The sequence below is a fragment of the Pelophylax lessonae genome (genome assembly GCF_965119305.1).
Source record: "Pelophylax lessonae genome assembly, chromosome: 13".
NCBI classification, from domain to species: Eukaryota; Metazoa; Chordata; class Amphibia; order Anura; family Ranidae; genus Pelophylax; species Pelophylax lessonae.
The window spans coordinates 193,651,462-193,666,020 of record NC_138780.1 but is presented as its reverse complement, the minus strand read 5'-3'; the positions used below and the strand labels follow the sequence as shown (position 1 = coordinate 193,666,020).

The 14,559-nt window shown below is 44.9% G+C and overlaps 1 protein-coding gene across 1 annotated transcript in view; it reads left to right on the top strand.

Annotated features, from left to right (window-relative positions):
* The window catches only part of LOC309569572 (legumain-like), a 56,545-nt gene that overhangs the window by 22,604 nt on the left and 19,382 nt on the right, over positions 1-14,559 (top strand). The window contains exons 4-7 of the mRNA XM_082275454.1: positions 3,258-3,343; positions 5,574-5,649; positions 8,359-8,421; positions 9,763-9,829. Coding sequence (XP_082131580.1) covers positions 3,258-3,343; positions 5,574-5,649; positions 8,359-8,421; positions 9,763-9,829 — 292 coding nt within the window. The remainder of the gene's footprint in view (positions 1-3,257; positions 3,344-5,573; positions 5,650-8,358; positions 8,422-9,762; positions 9,830-14,559) is intronic.

The following is a 14,559-nucleotide window of genomic DNA, read 5'->3' as shown; positions in this document are numbered from 1 at the left end:
GTTCACCATATCTGGTGGTTCATAGAGATAAGGTGGTTCTTCGTCCGAATCCATCCTTCCTACCAAAAGTGGTTTCAGAATTTCATCTGAATGAAGAAATTGTATTACCTTCCCTGTGTCCTAAGCCCAGTCATCCTCGGGAGTTTGCTTTACACTCCTTGGATGTGGTCCGGGCGATCAGGGTATACTTGAAAACGACAGACTCGTTTCGCAAGACGGATTCACTTTTTGTGATCCCAGATGGACCCAAAAAGGGGTTGCCTGCATCTGCCGCGACCATTTCCAGATGGATCAGACAGACGGTAGTACAGGCTTATTCTATTAAGGGTCGGGAGCCCCCGTTCCCTGTTAAGGCGCACTCCACTCGGGCACTTAGTGCGTCATGGGCCTTTCGCCATCAGGCGTCAGTGGTCCAGGTGTGCAAGGCGGCTACCTGGTTGTCGGTGCATACCTTTACTAAACATTATAAAGTTGATGTAATGGCATCGTCTGATGCCTCGTTTGGCCGCAAGGTTTTGCAGGCCGCAATTTGAGGAGACCAGTGGTCTACCTCGAGGGTTTTTTCCGTTGGAAAATGTTTTCTTTAGTCTCATTCTTTGTTTATAAGGAGCCTTTAAAACTTCTAGTTTGGCACCAGTTGGGCCTTCTAGATTGGATTTGATTTTGTCAATCCCACCCCTCATTTGTGGCACTGCTTCTGGATGTCCCAGCTCTTGAGAATCAAGAAGACTACGTCTGTCAATGAGCGATAGAGAAAAATGGATTTTTGTAAGATCTTACCGTAAAATCCTTTTCTCTTAAGCTCATTGACAGACGTAGTACCCGCCCCTCTATCATTGAGTTGGGTTGGGTTAAATTCTCTGTACTGCTTTAAAACAGAACTGATTCCCTGTAGCAGAGAGAGGGAGGATATACCCTCAGGGACTGCCCCTAAGGTGGAGCCAGAACGTTTTGTCTTTCTGCCTAGTCCTACTCCTGCGGAGACAACATAACCCAGCTCTTGAGAATCAAGAAGACTACGTCTGTCAATGAGCTTAAGAGAAAAGGATTTTACGGTAAGATCTTACAAAAATCCATTTATGTGTGCAGACCAAAGATAATTTCCTGCACCTTCCTAATTAAAACGCACCCAAACCAGTGAAGATCTGCCGCAGGTCTGAAGGCGCATCAAAGATGGTGGGTTCAGCAGCAATGGTGGTGGTGGGGGAGGGGGGTCTGTGGTTACTCATTCTACTTGTGTATGGCCAGCATAGGATTCCCAACGGCATCATGGTGCAGAAGAGTGTTTTGTTCTTTCCAGGGGGTGGGGGGTAAATGGTGGAAAATGATTAGAAAGATTTGGGAGAAAAGAGGGGGGAATCAGAATGTAGAAGGAATGTGGAGGGGGGGGGGGGTTTGTAGAAAGGGGGGAGAATCCTGAGATTGTCGGGCCAATCAGGGGAGTTGGGACAGCAACAGTTCCTTGCTATATTTTAACCCCTTTGCGCCTAAGGGTAAAACAAATCTAAATGCCTAAGCACAATTTTGCAACTTTGACATGCGTTGGTAAAACTGTACATATCATCACAACTACTTTGTGCTTGCAGGTGGATTATACCACATTTTTTTTTTTCCCCAGGAAAAATTGGACCTTTATTTGGTTGTAAATAGGAATAGATATTTCTAATAGATATTTCCTGATTTTTTTTTTTTTTTTTCTTAACAAAGGAAAACTGGCCCAAAATAGTAAAAGATACATTTTTTTTTTTTCCTTTTTTTTATTTTATTTTTTTTTTTATAAATAAATGTAGCTATATATTTCTTGGTATTACCATAACCTACCACCAAAGAACAAGCCAAATCAAATTCTCCTGCTTCTGAAGATCACAACAATACCACATATATGTATGTTAGTTGTTTGTACCTGTAGTACAGCACAAACCATAGTGCGCATTTTTGCTTTTTTTTTTTTCCTACCGAAAACACACTGACACTAACTGATACTAATAAAAAAAAAAGAAAAAAACAAAAAACCTTCTGTCAAAAAAAAAATACTGACCCTGTTCTTTGACCCAAACATGGGGCACTGACCTAGATCAAACCTTGATCTAGGTTTTTATTTATTTATATATATATATATATATATATATATATATATATATATATATATATATATATATATATATAATATATCAAATTTCTCTATCTCCTTTCAGAGAAAAAAAAAAGTGTAAAAAAAAAAAAAAATATATAATAATAAAATATAATTTTTTTTTTTTTTTACACTTTTTTTCTCTGCAAGGAGATCGAGAAATATGATGTATCTCTCTCCTCCATAGACACAAAAAATATGGGGGTGGGCTTCACAGTGACTGATCACTGTGATAGCCAAACAGAGGCGTTCAAGGTGAGACCTTAGTCCCAAATTTTTACGGCCCCATGGAAAAAGCCCACTCTAGTGAGTCCACGTATTTGTGTTACGTTGGCGTGAAGGGGTTTAATTAGAAAGTGGAAATCCTATCGGTAGTGCCCCCTCCTGCTAACCAATAGACGTCTGACTTATTTGGAGCCCCGTGGGCCTTTGGGAAACACCAAGGCCAACTCTTCTCATGGTTTCTCTGTCTGAAGGAGCCATTGAGGACAAATGGGTTTACAAGGTCCAGCTATCCAGTCCCGAGAGTGGCATTTTATAGCCATTCTGATCATCTCATTGTTCCTGCAACATGCTGCACATGATTCTCCTCTATGCATACTTCTGTAAAAGGCAAGCTGAGCCGGTGGCAGCCTTGACTATGAAAACAATCAGCTGATCCCAAGGCATTGTCCTCCCACCATTAGACCAGTAATTGTCCTTCTACTCCATAGTCTGGGGGACATAAGTACCAAGGCAGTGGTGGCACCTTCCACCCTGACCCTTCACATTTGCAGAATTTGGGTTGCAGTGGGACCACAGGTACACTTTAGTGGGATGTTGTTGGGTTTCCAGTTCTGTTCCCAGTGGGGAGCCAATGCACCAGACCCAGATCTGTAGGGGGCATTAGGAATCTGCCATCACTTTCCTTTGTTCTTTGTTATAGATCCTGGGAAGTAAATATGAAGGCTTACTTGGTGCTGGAAGTGTTTTTACTTAACCCTCCATCATAGTGCTACTTAGATTTTCCTGCCAATATTCCAGCATAGCTCAGAAAACCGGTTGGGTCACCATGAGAATATAAATAGCTTATTGAAGGACCTTTTATCCCTTGTTGCTGATGATGTGGCTGTTTGTGTCTTTCTAGTTCGTCACTCCTGCCAACTTCCTGGCCGTTCTCCGAGGTGACGCAGAGGCGGTGAAGGGAAAAGGATCCGGAAAGGTGATTAAGAGGTTGGTCAGTTATTATTCTTAAATCCTTTGGATTGGGGTCACACCTAAGACGGCTGCTGGGTTTTCAAGTAGGAATACGGGCTTCTCGTGTAGACCCATCTAACAAAGGTGTCCATACTTCTCAAATTTCATGTCCCCTGTAACCCCTCTCATTAAAGCTGAATTCCAGGCTTGGCAGTTTTTATGGACCAATGGAAGTAAATATGTTCCATGCATATGGGATCCTCCTGGGAGCTGGAAGTTACTGTACTAGACACGGCTACTACACTGCCTAAGTAATCTCTACTAGCTTCCAGGTCCTGTACTGAGTGGCTGCCCTGCTGTCTCCTGAACAGAGCCACTGATGGGGGGGGGGGGGGGGGGGACCACCAGTCCTCCTGTAGAGGGCCCAGGCACACAGGGGCCCCAACAGCACGGGGAATCGGTGCAGTTGGGCAGTTACAGAAGGAAGCCCTGTGTGGCTCTCTGCAGCAGCTGAAAGCCAGTTTCTCCCCTCCTGCCAGCTTTTAGCTACTGTGGAGAGAGACACAGACACAGGACATCATTCCTGTAATTGCTTCTCTGACACCGATCCCCCTTCCTGTTCTGCCTGCTTTAGATTCCCCCTCTCCCCATGTGCCCACCTTTTACTGTGGCACCCCCCGCCCCCCTTGCAGCGCTGCAGGCTTCCCTGTCTTGTAAAAAAAATATAACAAATTGTAAAAAAAAATATCAATTGAACATTGTAATAAATTAAAAAAGAATTGTAAAATAATTGTAAACTTTTTTTATTTTTTTTTAAAACATTTTTAAAATAAATTACATACATGGTTACATTGGTCTAAGCTAGGCCAAGGCTACTATATAAAAATTGCCATATCTGGAAATCATCTTTAAAACAGAAATGAGCACCACAAGCTGAAATTTAATTAATGCAAATTGAAAGTGTTTGGGTTTGACCTCCAAATTTTGGTAAATCTAAAGAAAAATTGTATAACATATGGCCTGCCTAAGTCGCTGATCGTCGCATGCATGCATGTGTGTGTGTATGTGTGTGTATATAATATATATATATATATATATATATATATATATATATATATATATATATATATATATATATATATATATATATATATATATATATAATATATATATATATATCCCCTTCTTCCACCAATAAAAAAAGACAACCTTGTCATTGCAGAGATTTCCCTTCACTTCCTATCCCGTAGCCAAACCGGAAGTAGGAGGAAATCCCTACAGATTAAAAGAATCCCTTGGGTATATATATATATTATACAATAGTTTGACGATACTATAACTTCCACCCAAACCAATCCATATACACTTATTTTGAATTTTTTTTACAAGACGTAGCAGAATTAATTTTGGCCTAAATTTATGAAGGATTTTTTTTTTATTATGTTTTATAGAAGAAAGTAAAAAATATTGGGGTCTTTGTTCCAAAATGTTTCATTTAAATAAGTTTAGATAATAAAAAACAAAAAAACCACTGGCAGCTCCTTTTTTTTTTTTTTTATAAATTTTATTTGGGTACAGTGTTGCATGGCCACACAATTGCCAGTTAAATTAGCGCAGTGCTGAATAGCAAAAAAAGGTTTGGTCATGAAGAGGGGTAAAACCTACCAGAGCTGAGGAGGATATAAAAACTTAGATGAATGGCCTCTGATTCCATCCCGGGAATCTCATTGTTCCTAGAACATGCTGTACATGATTTCTTTGCACGCATAGCCCTGGGAGGGAAAAATGGAGAAGGATACAGAATTGAAGAGTCTTGTAAAAATAAATTTAGTCGTTTTTACATTTTTAAAGCAAACTCCTCCCTCCATCCATCCATGTCTCCATGCTTTATTTTGCTGAGAAATCACTTTAAAAAACACCCCACTAGTATTTCTAGTGGTGGCCATATTGAGTAAGGGCAGGTTCATGTAGCGTTTACTTCCTGAAATCCACCTGCCCTTAGCTCAGGGATGCAGGAAAATGAGGGTGTGCTTAGCTGAGAAAGCGCTTCCTACAGATGAAAGGAAAAATGAAATGCCCAAAAAGTCTCCTGGGATGTATGACATCATTTTGGCATAGGCCAGAAACAAGAAAGACAATGAAGAAATGTAAAAAAAACGTAAATTTAATGTGACAACTCTGCTATGAATGGGACTTTTTAGTTGTAACCTATGACATCACATAATTTGGGTAAGTCGCATGTTTTTTTTCTTCTATTCTCTTGCAGTGGACCCAATGACCATGTCTTTGTCTACTTTGCTGATCACGGAGCTCCGGGTTTGCTGTCCTTTCCCAGCGGTTATGTAAGAACCACCTTAACCCTCCATCATGCCACAGCCGCTTGTACCGTTTCCCTACACCAAATTTGGTTCTCTTTTTAATTTCTTCTGGGAGAAAAACACAGAGGAAGCTGCTTCTCAGAGAGGAGACCCAGCGGCTGCTTCTCAGAGAGGAGACCCAGCGGCTGCTTCTCAGAGAGGAGACCCAGGGGGCTGCTTCTCAGAGAGGAGACCCAGGGGGCTGCTTCTCAGAGAGGAGACCCAGGGGGCTGCTTCTCAGAGAGGAGACCCAGGGGGCTGCTTCTCAGAGAGGAGACCCAGGGGGCTGCTTCTCAGAGAGGAGACCCAGGGGGCTGCTTCTCAGAGAGGAGACCCAGGGGGCTGCTTCTCAGAGAGGAGACCCAGGGGGCTGCTTCTCAGAGAGGAGACCCAGGGGCTGCTTCTCAGAGAGGAGACCCAGGGGGCTGCTTCTCAGAGAGGAGACCCAGGGGGCTGCTTCTCAGAGAGGAGACCCAGGGGCTGCTTCTCAGAGAGGAGACCCAGGGGCTGCTTCTCAGAGAGAAGACCCAGGGGCTGCTTCTCAGAGAGGCAGAGAGGAGGCCCAGCGGCTGCTTCTCAGAGAGGAGGCCCAGCGGCTGCTTCTCAGAGAGGAGGCCCAGCGGCTGCTTCTCAGAGAGGAGGCCCAGCGGCTGCTTCTCAGAGAGGAGGCCCACCGGCTGCTTCTCAGAGAGGAGGCCCACCGGCTGCTTCTCATAACCCTTTCATGTCCTCCTATATTACTTCCAATAGAAGATGATTATTGTCCAGCCCAACCAATAAAGAGGACCATAGCTCAGAAAGTGAAGATTTGCCGTGTTATAGGATACATCTAAAAATGTGACCAATCACTACTCTGAACAATATACCTTTTTATCAAAAATAGTACTTCCTAGAATGTGAGTGTGCCTAGGCACTCTGTTTTTTTTTTTAGCCTTAGGCCTGATTCACATTGGGGGTTTTAATTTATGCCCCATGCGGGTCCGTGTTTTACCAGCATGGGGATGCGCAGGTGTGGTATGCATCCCCCTGACGACAGTCCCATAGCTGTCAGACTAATCGTTATCTATTTGAACTGTAGATGAATAAACAGAAAGATACAAAAAAGAAACCTTGTTTCTTTTTATCTTTCTATTTCAGCGGCTGAACAATGTTGTTGATAAACATTGCCCGGCTGCTTTTTTTTTTGACAGCTCCACTTGTCGGGACTGTTTACACTTCCGCTGTCAACAGGGGAATCCTGCTGGCAGCGGAATGAGTCATTGGTTGTTAAGGATGTGGCAGGCCCGCTCTGTAAGAACTGATAATTGCCAGCTTTTTTTTTTTTTTTTTCTTTTTACATTTCAGCTTTTAGCAGGAGAATCCCGCTGACAGCTGAAAGATCTGAGCCTGAAAGTATCAGTTTCAGGTGTCTGAGCATTTGCATGAGTACCGATACTTGTGCAAGTGTGTAGTATCGGCTCCGATACCGATATTGGTGCAACCCTACTTTTTAACATTATATTGTGGAACAAATGGACTTTCCCAAACAAACCACATACAGGCGGTCCCCAGGTTACAAACATCCAACTAACAAACGACTCCTACTTACAAAACGGAGGAGGACAACAGGAAGTGGGAGGAAATCTCCCCCCAGGGAAAGGAAATTCACTCCTGTATCATGTATCTCTGTATCATGGGTAAAAGTTGTCTCCACTGGAGATTTATCACCAATCCTTGTTTCCACAACAACCCCAATATTTTCAAAATCTAATTTTCGCAGGGACAGAAAGTGAGGTGAAATCTTCTGAACAGGGGTACAGACAGCAAAACAAATGGTACAGGGGTGTTAACCCTTTCCTATGCTATCCAAAAAACTTAAAATTAACTATTTGGCAGGAGCTACACTTAAAAATTTTACTTGTTCCAACTTACAAACAAATTCAACTTAAGAACAAACCTACAGACCCTATCTTGTTTGTAACCCGGGGACCGACTGCATACTGTTAGAAGTCTTTAGCCCCGTACACACGTACCGATTGTCGGCCGTAAATATTCGGCCGACGACCGATCGGCCGATTGTAGGCTTGTTAGTATGATGCTTCCGACAGCGCATTTTCAGCCGAACAGAATCTGTCGTGCAGGCATTAAAATTTTTGTTGGCCAACACCAGAACGGCCGATTGTTCGCCAGTCAGTACAGATTTAGGCCGACAGACAGCAGATTAGCAAGACTGGGCATGCTCAGAAAAGACAAGGAAAGTTAACCATCACATGACATCACTTCTGCAGTCGTCTGTTGTTGGCCGACAAAATTCGTGTGCAGTCTTTTGCAGTTTTCAACAGACACGACAGCCCTGGAAAAAGACGGCCGATCGTTCGGCCGACGATCAGTACGTGTGTACGGGGCTTTAGTCTAAGAAAACATTTCCAGCCTGCTCCTCTGAATTTTCTTGAAAACAAATGCTAATTTGATCCCAGCAATAATTAGAAAGATCAAATGAACCATCTTGATACAAAAAAAAAAAAAAAAAAATGTGAACAATATTACTACAGCCATCTTTTATGTAGATACAAAAAAATATCCAGTCCTTCTGCCAATACTGTATAGAGTATTAACATTACACACAGCTGTGACTTATGAAGAGTTCTTTGACATAATTCATACAATGTGTCTTTGGTTGAAATAATTCTTTGATTTGTGTTTTTTCCATTGCAGCTCCACGTCGGGGAACTAAACAAGACCATTCAATACATGTATGACAACAAGATGTACAAAAAAGTAAGTGCCCAATGGGGTCATAGGAAGTGTCCAGTTTTTATGATATGCAATCGGGGACATTTACTAAAACTAATGAGTGTGCGAAATTTGGTGCAGCTGTGCATGGTAGCCAATCAGCTCCTAACTTCAGCTTATTCCATTAAGCTTTGACAATAAAACCCGGAAGCTGATTGGTTACTATGCAGAGCTGCACCAAATGTCAAACTCTCTGGGTTTAGTTCATCTCCCCCCCCCCCCCCCAATGTATCGGTGTGCTGAGTCTTCCGTAGTAGAAAACAATGAAAAACAAGAGAAGGGCGCACCGACCTACTACAATTCCATAATAAACATTTATTAACCAGTTCTGGACCAGAAGGTTTTCCCCCCTTAATGACCAGTCCATTTTTTGCGATTCGTCACTGCGTTACTTTAACGGACAATTGCACGGTCGTGCGATGCTGTACCCAAATAAAATCCCAAATAAAAACCCAGAAGCGCAGTACCCCCCACCCTTTTATGATTTGCGCAAAAGTTATCGCATCTACAAACTAGGGGAAAGATTTGTAATATCTATTTATTTTTACTAGTAATGGCAGCGATCTGCGATTTTTAGTGAGACTGCGACATTGCGGCGGACAGATCGGACCCCTAACTGACATTTTTGACACTTTTGGGGGGGACCAGTGACATTACTACAGTAATCAGTGCTAAAAATATGCAATGTTACTGTAATAATGACACTGGCAGGGAAGGGGTTAACACTGTGGGTGATCAAGGGGTTAAATGTGAGCCTAGGAGAGTGATTTTAACTGTGGGGGGGGGGGGGTGGCTTGTGAAATGATCATAGAGACCTGTGATTCTATATAGAAGGATCACAGGTGCTCTGTAATCATTCCAGGGAGAAGAACGGTCAGATGTGTTTACAACAGCCAACCGCCCTTCTCTCTCAGCGGGGAGCGATCGCAGGTGTCAGGGTGCAATCGGAGCCGCCTGACCCATGCTTCGTAGTCCCCAGTGCCGAGTGGGGGCGGGAGCGTGCCGACGGTGGCGCACGCTCGCCCCCTAGCTTCAGGTGCGCGACCGATGTAGGTCTACGTCGGTTTGCACAGGAGGGCCACACTGCCACAGTAAATAGGCGGCGGGCAGTCGGGAACCGGTAATAAATGTTTATAATTTTTTGTTGTTTTCTAGTATATTTGGATACCCATGGTCCCTAGAGGGCAGCAAGACCTCAGGCCTTGACCATAAGGACTAGACACACTCCCTTCCTTCTAAACATTTCACCCAAGCGCGGGAGAGTTGCTTTCTTGGATCTTCTGTAGTAGAACCTGTTGGAGTGACGTAGAGATATTTCTCTTACAGATGGTTCTGTACATCGAGGCCTGTGAGTCCGGCTCTATGATGGAACACCTACCTAACAACATCAACGGTAAGTGCAACAAAGGTTTAAACGTCTTGGTTTTCTCCGTAAGAGAAAATTCAACCACACACAGGTGCATCTCATAAAAATAGAATATTAACAAAAAGTTAATTTATTTTAGTAATTCAATTCAAAAAGTGAAACTCTTATAATATATATAGATGTCTTAGGGTCCTTTCACATCGGCACGAGTCCGTTCTGTTCAGTGGGGAATCGATCCACCGATCCCCGCTGAGCAGGCGGATGACCGCTCCGTCTCCGCTCTGTGTGCGGAAACGGAGCTGTCAGATCCCCCGCTGTCCTCTATGGGGAGATCGGATGAGATTGGACCGCCTGTCCGTTCTCATCCGATCCTCCAGACGGATGGAAAATGGGGTTTCTATCCGTCTGCATGTCAAGGGCAGGATCAGATCGGATAGCAGTGGGTGTCTGCTGACATCCGCTGCCCCATAGGGATGAATGGAGCATCCAATCCGATCCGCCTGAAAAACTGACAGGCGGATCGAATCGGATCGCCTGTGTAAAAGGGGCCTTACACACAGTGATATATTTCAAGCATTTCTTTCTTTTAAAGCGGAGTTCCACCCATTTTTAATAGGTTGGATTACATAGATGTATGTAATCCCCTTTAAAACGACTTTTACCAATGGAAACTTTTTTTTTTTTTTGCTAGTAAATACCTTAATTTCTGCTTTATTCCTCCTCTCCTCACTTCCGGGTCCGATCGGCGATGACGTCATTTGGCGATTCGCAGTGTGTGCTGGGATGTATTCCATTCCAGAAATCTCGCAGTATTAGCCAGGAGCTGAGCTGTACTGAGCCGTGACCTGCCCCGCCTCCGCCCCGCCTCCTCTCAGTGAGTTGTACTGTATGCATTGTATTCAGGCCATTCTCTGCCCCGCCTCCTCTCAGTGAGCGAGGCCTGAAAGCATTACAGTAAACCCCCCTCCATTGCGGGGGTTACGTTCCGGACCCAGCCGCGAAAAAGTGAAATTCCGCGAAATAGAAAAACCCTATTAAAATGCATTGTATGCATGATTTCCCTAAAACGTCTTTCAGGACAGCACCTTAGAGAGATGGCTCCTCCCTCTCCTCATCAGGAAACACCCCATCCACCAGATTTTAAAAGGAGGCTTCTCCCACCATTCATCAGTTTTTGTGTTTCCTCCGGCCGAGGAACACCTCTGTGGGGAGCTGGGCTCTTAAGGTGCTATCCTGAGAGACCGGGCTTCCTACGTCCACCTACCCTTTTTTGGAGACGATTGCTTCTCCCATTCACGCGACCGACTGCAGTGCATGGGCTCCTTCTTCCTCTTCAGTGCTCTAGGCTGAGTCAAGACCCCGCAGAGCACAGCCCTGGGAAGGCATCTTGGAGGAGCGGAACGTTTTTTTCTTAGGTCCGCCGCCTTTTTTTTTTTCAAATTTGCCGCCATTTCTCCGGATCGAGTGACGCTCGTCCGGACCGGAAGTGAGGTTCCGGAAAGGGCAGCGTTCTGCAGGGGGCGTATGGCGTCATTTCCGCCGGACGCAGAGGAAGAAGGGAGGAGCAAGCTGGTGCCTTATTCCGGATCCGGTCCAGTGCAGGTGCGCTTTGGTCTCCGGAACCGGTACCGAAGCCACGGGTGATACCGCTGCCAAGCGATGGAAGCTTCTTCAGCGAGTGGGACAGGCACAGGCACCAGTAAGGCCCAGGTAAGGGGTATCTTTATATGGCCTATCTTACTGTGGGGTCTCTCTCCATCCCTTTTTTCTTTCCCCCCGGTGGCTGGGGGCCTGTCAGGGCACATGGGACTTCCCTTTAAATGTCTTTCTGTGCACCTTTGGTGGCCCTGAGAATCAGGCTGACTTTTAAGAAGCATGTGTATGTTTTCCCATTCATGTCTTCCAGGCTAAAAGCTCTGAAACTGTTTTCAAGAGAAAGTGTCCTTCATGCAAAGCAAAGTTGTCGGAAAGTTGGAAAAAGACACTTTGCCAGGGATGTATTGATGCACTAGTAAAGGAAGAAGCATCTACAGTTTGTGGCGATTTAGTCGCATCTGTGAGGAAGGAATTGGATGCTACCATCCAATCTTTTCGGTCATCCCTACAGGACCCTGCCCTGAGTCAGCCATCAGCCTCACTGTCCTCTCAGGGTTCACAATTGCTTCCTTCGGTGGGGACAGAAGGGGTTCCTTCCACCCAAGGAGATAATTCCCCCTCACATTCCAAGGAGGATTCAGAGGAAGAAGAGGAGGGAGGGGCACAAAGCAGGCCCACTAAATACAAACTATCCTTCGAGCAAGTGGATGGTCTCCTGAGGGCAGTTTACATCACCCTGGGTCTAGAGGAGGAAAAGAAGGAACTGTCCCTACATGACAAAATGTATGCAGGCTTGGAAGAGCCTAAGGGCCGTATCTTCCCAGTGCATCAGACCATCTCAGATGCAATTAAACATGAGTGGACTGATCCGGAAAAGAAAACCTTCTTCCCTAAAGCCTTTAAAAGGCGATTTCCTTTTGATGAGGACCCAGGAGCTCCCTGGAATAAGATGCCAAAGATTGATGCAGCATTCTCCCAGGTTTCTAGGTCAACAGACCTAGCATTTGAAGACATGGGAATACTGAGGGATCCCATGGATAAGAAGATGGACCAGCAACTTAAGAGATCCTGGCAATCCATCATGGGGAGTCTGAAACCTGCCATGGCAGTAACCTGTGTGTCCAGGAATTTGGAATACTGGCTTAGCCAGCTAAAAGCACACATCACAGCAGACTCACCTAAACAGGAAATTTTGGATTCCTTTTCCACGCTCTCCACGGCCATAGCCTTCATTGCTGACGCTTCAGCAGAGTCAGTGAAGATGACAGCAAGATCTGCAGCTTTATCCAACTCAGCCAGAAGGGCTCTTTGGTTAAAGACATGGCCTGGAGATACAGCTTCTAAAAATAAGCTGTGTGGACTTCCTTTTCAAGGGGATCTACTATTCGGGCCTGGGCTAGACTCTGTTCTAGATAGAACAGCAGACAAAAAGAAGTCTTTTCCTGTGAAGAAGAAACAGGCAGCAAAGAAGCTTTTTCGACCTCAAAAAGCTCAGCAAAATAGCAGACCCCAGGAGAAGAGAAGAAACTGGTCGACACAAAAACCCAAAGGGAAAGGAGGTGTTCTCTTCCATCCTCCTGTGTCAACCAACAAAACACAATGACAAGACATTGCCGGTGGGAGGAAGATTGAGGGAATTCCTCCCCTATTGGGCAGCCATAACAGAAAATCAATACATTCTGGGTATGCTGTCCCAAGGCTACAACATAGATTTTTTAGAGACGCCACCCGAAAGGTTCTTTGTCACAAACCTCCCAAGAGATGCAGAAAAAGCCCTGGCTATGATGGACCTGTTAAAGGACCTGAGGCGACAGGGAGTTGTCTGTCCAGTTCCAGTGGAGGAACAACATCAGGGACTTTATTCCCACATATTTTTGATAAAGAAACCATCGGGGGATTTTCGTCTTATACTGAATCTGAAACCATTAAACAGGTCAGTTCTGTACAAAAAGTTTCGAATGGACTCAATTCTTACAGTCAGAACCCTGTTAACAAAAGGATGCTTCATGGCATCAATCGACTTAAGGGATGCTTACCTACATATCCCTATTGCCCCTCACTCACAGAGATTCCTAAGGTTGGCAGTAAATCTGGGAAAGGAAATGCTCCATATCCAATTCAAAGCACTCCCTTTCGGGCTATCATCCTCCCCTCGTATTTTTACGAAGGTAATGGCAGAGTGTCTAGCTCCCCTCCGCCTTCAGGGAATCTCTGTGGTGCCTTACCTGGACGACCTGCTTTTCTTTGCCCCGTCAAAGGAAAAACTTCAAGAGGACCTGCACAAGGCAAGAGGTCATCTAGAAGCTCTGGGATGGATAGTGAACATCAAGAAATCGAATCTCGCACCGGCTCAGCGGGTTCAGTTCCTAGGGTTTCAGTTATGCTCTGTGGAACAAAGAATCTTCCTACCAGAAGACAAACAGGTCAAAATACAGAATTTGGTAGCAAGGCTACAAACAAATCAGTGGTGGTCGATCAGAGAGATCATGTCAGTCCTTGGAAACCTGACTGCGTCAATTCCAGCTGTCCAATGGGCAAGGCTGCATTTTCGACCACTCCAATATTTCCTCCTCAGAATCTGGGATCACAATCCAGAGACTTTGGACTTAAAGGTAAAAATCCCCACCAAGGTGTCTCAGGGTTTGGCCTGGTCCTTCCCGGCAGACCAGAGGTTAACAACGGATGCCAGCAGGTGGGGGTGGGGAGCCCACTGGAACCAAAACCTGGCACAGGGGGTTTGGTCTCAGACCGAGACAAGAAAATCCTCAAATTGGAAGGAATTAAAGGCAGTCGGCCTAGCCCTAACTGCCTTCTCTCAAAATCTTCAGGGGACTCATGTTCAAGTCCTTTCAGACAACGCCACTACAGTGGCATATCTAAACAAGCAAGGGGGCACAAGAAGCAAAACCCTACAGCTTTTGGCAACGGAAATTCTGCAATGGGCGGAAAGGCAGTTACTTTCCTTGTCAGCAATCCACCTAAAAGGTACACTAAACAGTGTGGCGGATTATTTAAGCAGGCAGAAGATCCGAGAAGCAGAATGGAGCTTGAACCCAGAAGTCTTCAGGTTGATAACCAAGACTTGGGGAAAGCCAGAGGTGGATCTGTTTGCAACGAAAGAAAATGCAAAACTTCCACTTTACTTCTCACTCCACAGAAAC